The 11859-nt window shown below is 39.9% G+C and overlaps 1 protein-coding gene across 6 annotated transcripts in view; it reads left to right on the forward strand.

Moving 5' to 3' along the window:
* Positions 1-5915, forward strand: part of MRPL30 (mitochondrial ribosomal protein L30) — a 12557-nt gene extending 6642 nt beyond the window's left edge. For all 6 annotated transcript variants that reach the window (XM_032255431.1, XM_032255430.1, XM_032255432.1 and 3 more), the window contains 3 exons: positions 3132-3278; positions 3475-3548; positions 4176-5915. In XM_032255431.1, the coding sequence (XP_032111322.1) occupies positions 3132-3278; positions 3475-3548; positions 4176-4308 (354 nt within the window). In that variant the 3' untranslated portion in view covers positions 4309-5915. The remainder of the gene's footprint in view (positions 1-3131; positions 3279-3474; positions 3549-4175) is intronic.
* The last annotated feature ends 5944 nt before the right edge of the window (positions 5916-11859 follow it).

Raw genomic sequence — 11859 nt, forward strand, 5'->3', positions numbered from 1 at the left:
TCATGGGTTCAGGCAATTCTCCTGCCTCAGCCTCCTGAGTAGCTGGGGTTACAGGCATGCGCCACCTTGCCCAGCTAATTTTTTGTAGTTTTAGTAGAGACGGGGTTTCACCATGTTGACCAGGATGGTCTCGATCTCTTGACCTTGTGATCCACCCGCCTCGGCCTCCCAAAGTGCTGGGATTACAGGCTTGAGCCACCACGCCCAGCTTTCCTAATATTTTTTATTGTGGTAAAATACACATGTAACATTTACCATCTTAACCACTTTGAAGTGTACTATTCAGTGGCATTAAGTACATTGACATTGCTGCGTAACTGTCATCACGACCAGCCATCTCCAGAACTCCTTTCATCTTGCAAAACTGAAACTCTATATCCACTAAATAATAATTGCCAACCTAGAGAACATAGGGAGACCCAGTCTAAAAAAAAATTAGGTGGGTGTTGTGGTTCACACCTGTAGTCCTAGCTACTCAGGAGGCTGAGTGGGGAGGACTGCTGAATGTCAGGTGGTTAAAGCTGTAGTGACCTATAATTTCGCCACTGCCCTCCAGTCTGGGCAACAGAGCAAGATCCCCATTTTCCCCTCTCCCTAGCTCTTGGGGACTATCATTCTCCATTGATTTTCTTAAAAGATAAAACAGTATTACCATTGACTACTTTGATACCTTTAATGTGGTTGGTGTTCTTTTATCAGAAATCTCATCCAGGTACAATGGCTCATGCCTGTATTGCTAGCACTTTAGGAGGCTGGGACTGGAGGATTGTTTGAGTCCAGGAATTCAGGACCAGCCTGGGCAGCATAGTATGACTCCATATCTACAAAAAAATTTTTTTTAATTAGCTAGGTGTGCTGGTGCATGCCTGTAGTCCCATCTTCTCAGGGGTCTGAGATGAGAGGATCACTTTAGCCCAAGAGGTCAAGGCTGTAGTGAGCCATGGTCACACTGGTGCACTCCAGCCTGGGCAACACAGTGAGACCCTGTCTCAAAACAAAATGAAATATTTTTATTTTTCAAGTCATTGTAAAGGCTCAACATAGTTGTGCATAGTTTAACTTGATTCCCTCGTGACTTTTCATGCTTTTTTCTATATTAGCTACCCTGAACCACTTGCTTTTCCAAAATATTTTGTGTTCTTTCCTATTGTTCCTTTAAATAGTCTCACCATTCTTTAATGCACTTACCCCTTCCTCCGATCTCCACCATCCTTCTCATCCTAATCTCTTCCAAATCCCTAGAAAAATATAAACAAGCAAAACTAATTTACATTCCCACCAACAGTGTAAAATGATAAAAACCTTAGAAGAAAACATAGGCAATACCGTTCAGGATATAGGCATGGGCAAAGACTTCATGACTAAAATACCAAAAGCAATTGCAACAAGAGCCAAAATTGACAAATGGGATCTGCTTAAACTAAAGAGCTTCTGCACAGCAAAAGAAAACTAGCATCAGAGCGAACAGGCAACCTACAGAATGGGAGAAAAATTTTGCAGTCTGCTCATCTGACAAAGGTCTAATATCCAGAATCTACAAGGAACTTAAACAAATTTACAAGAAAAAAAAAACCCTATCAAAAAATGAGCAAAGGATATGAACAGACACTTCTCAAAAGAGAAGTGTTTATGTGGCCAACAAACATGAAAAAAAGCTCATCATCACTGATCATTAGACAAATGCAAATCAAAACCACAATGAGATACCATCTCATGCCAGTGAGAATGGTGATTATTAAAAAGTCAAGAAACAATAGATGCTGATGAGGCTGTGGAGAAATAGGAACACTTTTACACTGTATACATTTCTACAATACTATTTTTAATCTTTGAATAACATTCTTTTTTATTAAAAATACCATCTTTTGGGGGGTCAATTTTTTTTCTCAATCTGATTCCTCAGATGTGACTCGATCTAATGTGAGTCTTAGAAGCAGTATTTATAGAATATATTACATATGCACACTCACATATTTTGTACAGATGCACATAACGTCTTACAACACATAATTGTGTGGACATTTCTTTTTGTTTTTTGCCTAAGAATATATTATGGCCATCATTCAATGTGAGGACCTGCAAAAATAATAAAACCTCATTCATTTTAATGGTAATATTGTATCCTGTAGGATACATTAGAATTTGTGTATTTGCACCAGGTGTGGTGGCTCACGCCTGTAATCCCAGCACTTTGGGAGGCCGAGGCAGGTGGATCACTTGAGGTCAGGAGTTTGAGACCAGCCTGGCCAACATGGTGAAATCCTGTCTGCACTAAAAATACAAAAATTAGCTGGGCATGGTGGCATGTGCCTGTAATCCCAGCCACTCGGGAGGCTGAGGCAAGAGAATCACTTGAACCTGGGAGGCAGAGGTTGCAGTGAGCCAAGATTGCACCATTGCACTCCAGCCTGTGCCACAAAGTGAGACTCCGTCTCAAAAAAAAAAAAAAAAAAGAATTTGCGTATTTGCATCATTTTACTTATTTTTATTATTAATCGTTTTATTTAGAATGGAGGCACCATAATGTAGTTATCCTAGTGAGGAGCATGAGTTGCCTTTAAATTTTTTAGTATTACAAATAGTATTACAATACACATCCTTATTTGGTACATTTTGTATACTTAGAGGAGTGTTTCTGTGGGATAGCTTCTTAGTACCTTTTGATTCTTAGATAATTAATTCAAATATTTGCTCTGTGGCACTATTTCTCATACATCATAGGCAGAGTTCATTAGTCATTTGTATTCTCATAATACTTTGCAGATTCTTTTTATAATACTTATGTTTTATTTTCATTTTTAACTTACATTTGTTCTCCCATTTGACAGTCAGCCCTTCACCTGAGAATAGGGAGGGAAGAAGATGTAACCCAGTGCCCAGCTCACAGCAGTGCTTACAGATTCTCCTGGCGTTTACATTATTTAATGTCATCTTTGTTCTACAGGTTAAACTCCGTCTATCTGAATAATCAAACTGATAGAAATGTTCTATTTGAGGTTGAGGATTACATAATGATTAAGGATGAGATAATTATGTAGTTGTGTATGTGTATGCGTCTTTTAAGAAAAAATGGGCGGTACATAGAAACTGTGTAAGTTGAAAATTCACCATTTATAATTCTTCCTTTCTAGGTGTTTCAGGCCTCACCTGAAGATCATGAAAAATATGGTGGGGATCCACAGAACCCTCATAAACTGCATATTGTTACCAGAATAAAAAGTACAAGAAGACGTCCATATTGGGAAAAAGATATAATAAAGATGCTTAAATTAGAAAAAGTATGCAATTATTTTAATTATCTTTAATGTTGTTTACATTTGCTTTAAATTTTATACTTTTAAAACTTTAAGATAATATTTCTTGTATATTACTTAAGGTAACATAAATTTGACTTAGAATGAGCCTTCAATTTAACATTTTACTGAAACATAGAACTATGTGCTTTTCACATTGATTTGTTGTTGTTGTTCACAGGCACATACCCCTCAAGTTCACAAGAATATCCCTTCAGTGAATGCAAAATTGAAAGTGGTTAAGCATTTGATAAGGTTTGTTGTTTCTTCTTAGCTGTTTTTAAAATGTATTGCCTTGTGTAATTCTTTTTTTTTTTTTTTTTTTTTTTGAGACAGAGTGTTGCTCTGTTGCTGAGGCTGGAGTGCAGTGGTGTGATCTCAGCTCACTGCAACCTCTGCCTCCTGGGTTCAAGTCATTCTCCTGCCTCAGCCTCCCAACTAGCCGGGATTACAGGCCCCTGCCACCATGCCCAGCTAATTTTTTGTATTTTTAGTAGAGACGGGGTTTCACCATGTTGGTCAGGCTGGTCTCGAACTCCTGACCTCTGGTGATCCACCCACCTCAGCCTTCCAAAGTGCTGAGATTCCCGGCCAAAAACTTTTTAAAAAACTAAAATTTTGGTTTTTTAATTGACAGGTAATAATCTTACATATTTATGGGGTGCATAGTGACGTTTCAATATATAATAAAGTACAGTGATCCAATCAGGGTAATTGGCATATCCATCATCTCAGACATTATCATTTCTTCGTGTTGGGAGCGTTCAGTTTCCTCCTTCTAGCTATTTGAAACTATGTGTTATTGTTAACTATAGTTATCTTGCAGGGTATAGAACACTAGAACTTATTCCTCCTATCTAAACACATTTTCTTGTGTCACAGAATCAAGCCCTTGAAGTTGCCACAAGGACTTCCAACAGAGGAGAACATGTCTAACACATGCCTCAAAAGCACTGGGGAATTAGTAGTGCAATGGCATCTGAAACCTGTGGAGCAGAAAGCAGATGAGGCCTAGTGCCTGACCAGCTTCCAATTGTAAAATCCAAATTGTTTTTATTTAAAGATAGTGAGAAAGTGTTTTCATTAAAATGTGTTTTAAAAACCATTTTCACTGACTAAACCTGCTACAATTCTTTTTTACTACAGACTTGGAGATTTTAGTGTAATTTGGTTTAATTCTCTGCCCTTTCCCTTTCACTTTTTCACTCCAAAACTGGTAAGAATGGCATTGTTTGAACAACTAGCTTCGGGTCTACTGCCACCTTAGCAAGCATCATTAACTATTTTATAAAAATTGTGGTGGTGCTGTTGTTTTTGAGACAGGGTCTTGCTCTCTCACCCAAACTGGAATACAGTGGCATGATTTCAGTTCACTGCAGCCTCGACCTCCCAGGCTCAAGTGATCCTCCCACCTCGGCCTCCAGAGTAGCTGGGACTACAGGCAGTGTGCCGCCACACCCAGCTAATTTTTAAAAGTTTTTTTATAGACAGGGACTCATTGTGTTGCACGAGCTGGTCTCAAACTCCTGGGTTCAAGCCATCCTCCTGCCTCAGCCTCCCAAAGTGCTGGGATTACAGGCATGAGCCACTGTACTCAACCAAAATTGTTTTTTTTAAGTGAATTCAACAATTTCTGTGAGTGACTCTTTACATAAACACTGTGCTATGTGTTGAAGAAATGCAAAGCTGACCAAAACATGGTCCCCACCTTTTGGAACTTATAGTCTGTTCTAGTGAACAGAGATTCAGCCAAAGTTGAGAAACACTGGATGCCAGCTAGATTATCTGTTTTGTGTTTTAATGTCTATAAGTATGTATGTGAATATGGGTTCATTTTATCCCTAAATTTAATACCACAACGAGCATTTATTTTCTAACGATAAATCTAATTTGGCCTAATCTTTATTATTGCACACTGCCTGAACAAAACATATTCATCTCTATGTAAATTTTTTCCTCATGGAACAAGGGTATGAAATGAAAATATATTAGGATTTATTCAAAAACAGACTATTCTGTTTTCAGCTTCAAAATTGTTCTTTGGATCCTAAGGAACCTCTGTCAACAGTTGAGGTTGCTATTGAAAAGAAAAAAGAAGGAGGCAGAAATCTCAGGGAGAATTATTTTATTTCCTTTTTTTGTTTATTTCAGATACCTGGAGGTGGGGAGAAGTAAGAATTGTAAGGGAGGTTTAATAGTGGGAAATCCTGTGACAGCTAATTGAAGAAGATGATGAAGGACCTCTGCATTCTAGTCATCCTTTGCTTTCCTTTGCCTCTTATAAAATTTGGCTTGGCAACAATGACATTGTCATGCTTATTGTCCCAATATCCATCCTGTCATAGATCTTAATGGTTTTGATCATTGCATCAAAATGGAAGTAGCACCTGAAGTGAAACCAGATCCCATTAATAAATAAGCTTAAAGGCAATTGTGGTTTTAATTCCATAGTTATTGAATATCCAGCATGTGTAAGGCCTGGAGGGGATATAAAGCCAAAGGACACTAACTTCTAAGAGCTCAGTCTAGTTGGAAAGAAACCTGTATGCCACAACATACGGTGTCCTTGCCTATGTGGGGTTGAAGACGTCTGTGTAAATAAAAGCAGCCTCTGCTAATTTAGTGCCATCTCTTTTACTGCGCTTACTTTTTTTTCCCTTTGGAGACAGGGTTTCACTCTGTCACCCAGGCTGGAGGGCAGTGGTGTGGTCACAGCTCACTGTAAGCTTAGGCTCAAGTGATCCTCCCACCTAAGGCTCCTGTGTGGCTAGGACTACAGGTGCATGTCACCACTCCCAGGTAGTACTTTTTAAATTTTTTTGTAGAGGCAAAGTCTTGCTGTGTTGCCCATGCTGATCTAGCACTCCTAATCTCAAATGATTCTCCTGCCTCAGCTTCCCGAAGTGCTGGGAATAAATGTATGAGCCACCATGCCTAGCCTTACTGTACTAATATTAACATTGCGTAAATTGGGGAAAATACCATAGTCAATTTTTATTCAAATAGTAAGAAAAGTTTGAGTAACATTTTAACCTCAACAGCCCATAGCTAGAAGAGGGGATCTAAAGTTGAGTATTTAGAAATGAAATTGTCTACAAGAAGAAAAGTCTTTTGTGAGAATATGGGCATAAGCCAGTGGCGTTAGTTTTCTATTGCTGCAGAACAAATTACCACAAACTTAGCTGCTTAAAACAACACACACTTACTGTCTCACAATGTCTGTGGGTCAGAAGTCTGGGCATGGCTTTAGCTGGGTAGTCTGCTTAGGATCTCAGTGCTGGAAAACATGTCTGCCCAGGCCAGGTGCGCATCATATCCTTGACAGGTAAAGGATCTACTCCCAAGCACTCTCAGGTTGTTGGCAGAATTTCTTTCCTTATGGCTGTAGGTATGGGGGATTGATCAGGGTTGTTGGCAAAACTAAAACATTATAAAATAATCGCAAACCTTGGAAGACCAGAATGTTTTGTAAAACCAGGAAAGAATGGGCTGAAGGCAGCTAGTTCTTTTATCTTGAGACTTGAAGCATAGGGCAGTTAACAGGAGAACACAAAGGAATTTATCTAAATGGCTTGTTGTCCTAAGACCAATCTTTGCCCATCCACACTTCACTGCCTCCTACTTGGGGGTTGGCAGAAGTTTATTACCCTCAAAAGGTGTTTGCTTTAGGCCTCGGAACCTGGCCTTTAACTAGTATCCACAAGTGTGTTGACTCAGAGCCTCTGTTGTTAAATCTATACTGAATAAATGCCTGGTTGGGCTGTGGCTGCTATCTCTCTCAGGAGTGTCAGTGAGTGGCCACAGATGGCCCTAGCCCACTCTTTCACTGGAGATTTGTGTTTGAGTGAATTTGTTCATCCATCGCTGGGTCGGGGTGTGTGGGTGAATCCTACCCCTATATGTAGGATTCATGGCAAGTTGCTTCTTCAAAACCGGCATTGGAGAGAGACTAGCAAGATGGGCACTGCACTCTTAGGTTATCACATAAATGCAATCATGTATCTCGCATCACCCTTTTTGCATTCCATTCATTAAGAACAAGTTGAAGTTCGTACCTACACTCAAGGAAGGGAGGAATTACACAAAGTTGTGACCACCAGGAGGCAGGGCTCATGGAGGCCTCCTTAAAGTCAGCCAGCCAAGCCTGATAAATTGATCCTAGAGCTTATCATAGTGACTGTGTAGTTTAGAAAGTTTCTTCAGATTGGCATTCATTTGCCTCATATCATCATTTCAAAACCTTATAAAGGTGTATTTCTCAATTTTGACTTTGTGTCTCTGAATATTGCTTTGTTTATTGTCACCTGTCTTCTTTAAGGAGGTTTTGCCTGGGATCTGGTGGTGACCATGGCCTTTGGTCAAGCCCAACAATACAAGTTACTCAAACACTACCCTTAGGGACCACTGCAATTCTCTTAGGTTCTCCTCAATCTAAAATTGTGCCTGTTTCAGCCCAAATGCCTGTTTTCTTCATTTTTTTTTTTTTCCTAAGAATACTAACTTGTATGCCTATTATCTAACTGGCACAGTTTCACTAAGGACAATTTGGAGTTGCACAGGCCATTTTAGGGAGCTTTTGACATGAACAAGATTGCTTCTTTGGGAGGTACCTTAAAAAGCAAAGAAACCTCCATGAGGAGATTGTCTTGTTTTTCCCAAACTGAGATAGTTTTGCTTAACATAGGTAATATCCCTTCCTTCCTTTCCATACTTTGAGGATTAATAAGTGCTGGCTTTTTTATCATACAGCTTGTTAAAATTTTCAAGTGTCCAAATTACCATCTGAACCATTTGCCTCTCTTCATGTATATCTATCAAAATCTGCTTTTCTACATCAAATTTTTTCTCTCAATTAAGACCTGAGGTAAATAATTAATAAGGAATCTTTGGAAGACTGGAAATTCTAAAATAAGAGTCAGATACAAAACACTGGTCACTAAAATTCTTACCTTTATGTGTTAGAATGGTAATCAATTAACGAACTATGAAAATGTATTTGGATATTATTTCTGTTCATTTTTTGCCTCAAAATTATTAAAAAGACATGAAATAAGTGCTCAAGAAGAAAAATAAACAATTCATTTCCTGTTCTCTAGTTTTCTTTATTATCTGAGAAAAAGAAAATTTGTTGATCACTTTAAAGATAATATAAACAGCAGGGAATTGCGCCCCCCTCCCCTGCCCCACTCCCATTCCTGTATTCCTAGTGCTTTGGGATGCCAAGATAGAAGGATCGCTTGAGTCTGGAAGTTTGAGGCTGTGGTGAGCTATGACTGCACCACTGCACTCCAGCCTGGGCAACAGGGCCAAGTCCTGTCTCAAAAAAAAAGAGAAATATTAAAAAAGAGTGGTACAATAACTGACTCTCAAAAGATTATTTCCATTATTCTAGATTCACATGTCGTCCATATGTCTTTTCTTTTTATTATAAAGCTGACCAGGCACTAACGTACTGATTCAACTAAGTGGAAATCACCAGGGTCCATTGCTTAATTCACAAGATCCAATAGCCAAGACATATTCACCTCATCTGAGAACTATGGCAGCAGCAACAAAAGCAAAAACTTCAGTTGATTTAGTTCCAGGGTTTCCACTAAACTTGATGGCTTCCCATGCTGTGCTGTACAGAGTCTTCTAATGACAATAAACTCTCAGCACTTTTCAGCCATTTACCTAGTCTCTCATGAATTGTTGTTGCTTTGCTATATTGCAACACTCTAAAACCAGCCACTTTCTTCCTTCACCCAAAAAAGCAGCAACTTATCCCTCTTAGGGAACTATCCATACCCTGCACAAGATTCCCTTAAAGAACTGATTTAATTGTGGTTGTAGATTATTTACACTTAAAAAGTGAAACTAAAAATTGTCAAGTATAGTCAGGCATGGTGGCTCACGCCTGTAACCCCAGCAACTTGGGAGACTGAGGCAGGGAGATGGCTTGAGGCCAGGAGTTTGAGACCAGCCTGGGCAACATAAAGAGACCCCACATCTAAAACAAACAAAATTTTTTTAACTTAACTGGGTGTGGTGGCACATGCCTGCAGTCCCAGCTGCTCAGGAGACAGATGGGAAGATTGCTTCAGCCTGAGAGTTCAAGGCTACAGCGAGCTATGATTGCACCACTGCACTACAGCCTGGCAGACAGACTCCACTAAAAAAAAAAAAAAAAAAAAAAAAAAAAAAAAAAAAAAATAGCTTTTCAGGCTATATTATCATAGTCAAAGCTTTTCTAAGAAATTGTATTCATTTAGTTGGGCTAAATTAATTGTTCCCTCCCAGATCTGCCAAGCTACAAAAGTAAATATGTTGATACAACAGGAGGTATTTGATGTGGGGGAATGACTTTGCAGTGCTTTAGAAACAGCAACAAAAATATCACCTGATTACTACAGGAACCCCTGTAGAATTGAAAATTAAAGAATCCTGACACGCTTTGCTATTATGGAAGGAGGTAGCCATAATAAAAATGGAAATTAGCAAAACTATTTTGTGATATTACCCACAATAGCAGAGAACAATTGTCAGAAGTATTGAACCAAAGTTGATAGGGTAATTTAAGGATATTGCTGAGGATGTTTCCAGTGTGTGTCCTACCTGCCAGTGACATAATCCTGATAAGATTGTTATGACAGGACCTAGGAATCTTGAGGCCCATTGAACACCATGATTTTCTGTCAGCTAGCCAAGGAGGAGTTGATACTATCACAAACGTTTCTTGCTGCACTTACACATTACTGGGCAAGCAAAACAGCAAATATTAGGACAAACAAAAACCCATCTGTCTCCCTGAAAGACCCATCTGGACTCTGGGACATGTTTCTTCACGTGGGTTTTATAATCTGGGATCCTGTCATTAAGACCCTTCATAAGATTCATCATCCTTTTGTTTCCAATAATGGCCTGTGGTACAGTTGGTTGATATACACTGTCCAAAATCTGAAATGCTGCTCTGTACCCATTGTCAAGTCAAAGGTCTCAACAGCTCATCCTGCAACAGGAGGAGGGATTAGCTCTAGCCCAACTACAGACCATGCTTCCTGGACATCCTCCTGGTCTTGACGGTGGTTGAAATCTGCATGTCATGGATTCTGTGGGCTGATTTCACCTGCCCTTGACCAAAGAGGGGGATTGAGGAAGAGAAAAAGTAACTTCTGATAGCCAGGAACTGGCCTGGAACCCCCAGGCTTTGGTGTTTCCAGGAGCTGGCCTGACCTCACAGGTGTTGTTCTCCTGTTGAACATAAGCAATTTCACAGGACATCAACATCAGATAAAGCCACTCTGAATGTAATGGTTCAAGGCAAAAATAAGACCACTCTAGAGTCATGTCTGAGCACAGACCAAAACATGAATGTGTTTCAAGTCACAAAAATAACCAAGCGTCCACCTATTCTGGCTAATGCGGGTCACTGCTGCTGTGCCAATTACAGCTGAGCTTCATTTCATTTCTCCCTCCTTCTAGATAACATTGATTAAGATACCAATCATAGAATTATCTTTTTCCTGACAGCATCCAGTACAGAGCAAACTCTGCTTCTTGGAACATCCACCAGAATCATCTGATGAAAGCCCAAATCCTTTCCAAACCCCTTTCCTGGGCTGCCCCACATGGGGACATGGTGTGATTCTCCTCACTGCAATAAGCACTGGCCTTCACTTCTCAGTGGATCCCACCAGGCCTGTTTGTCACATCCCTGCTGGAGTGCCTCACACAGGTCCGCCTGCCCACTCTGTCCCTCATCTAGGCTCCCAGCAATTATCCCTCACTGTCTCCTCCTGATCAGTGGGCCCTGCCCCACCACACTCTTTTCCACCCCATCCCTGGCTTTCCTTCTGCCAGCACAGCCTTCTCGCCTGTTGCCCCAGCTGTTCTCACTGACATTTTCTCACTCCCACCGATGGCCTTACCACCTCTGCTCCAGAGTCTCAAGCCACTGTGTCCTCTTCACCATCCCTCCGACTCCTACCATGTGCTTCCTCATCTTGGCCACCAGGGTCTTCTCTGTCATCAGACCCTACTTCTTTCTATTATTATTATTTTTAATTATTATGGATACATCATAGCTGTATAAATGTAGGGGGTACATGTGATGTTTTGATACAGGCAAATAGTGTGTAATAATCGTATGTGGGTAATTGGGGTATTTGCCACCTTGAGCATATATTATTTCTTTCTGTTAGAAATATTCCAATTCCACTTTCAGTTATTTGTAATTATACAATAAAAATTTGGGAGGCTGAGGCAGCAGGATCACGTGAGGGCAGATGTTTGAGACCAGCCTGGGCAACATAGCAATACCTCGTCTTTACAAAATATTTTTAAAAATCAGCTGGATGAAGTGGTGCACACTTATAGTCCTAGCTACTCAGGAGACTGAGGCTGGAAGATCATTTGAGCTCAGAATTCGAGGCTGCAGTGAACTATGATTGTGCCACTGCACTCTGGCATGAGCCACAAAGTAAGATCCTATCTCTAAAAAACAAAACAAAACTACGTATATATATACAACAAAACTATATTATATATAAAATAAATTATCGTTGACTATAGTCACCCTGTTGTGCTA

The sequence above is a fragment of the Sapajus apella genome, unplaced genomic scaffold (genome assembly GCF_009761245.1).
Source record: "Sapajus apella isolate SASKATOON/1434 unplaced genomic scaffold, GSC_monkey_1.0 scaffold89, whole genome shotgun sequence".
Classification (NCBI taxonomy): domain Eukaryota; kingdom Metazoa; phylum Chordata; class Mammalia; order Primates; family Cebidae; genus Sapajus; species Sapajus apella.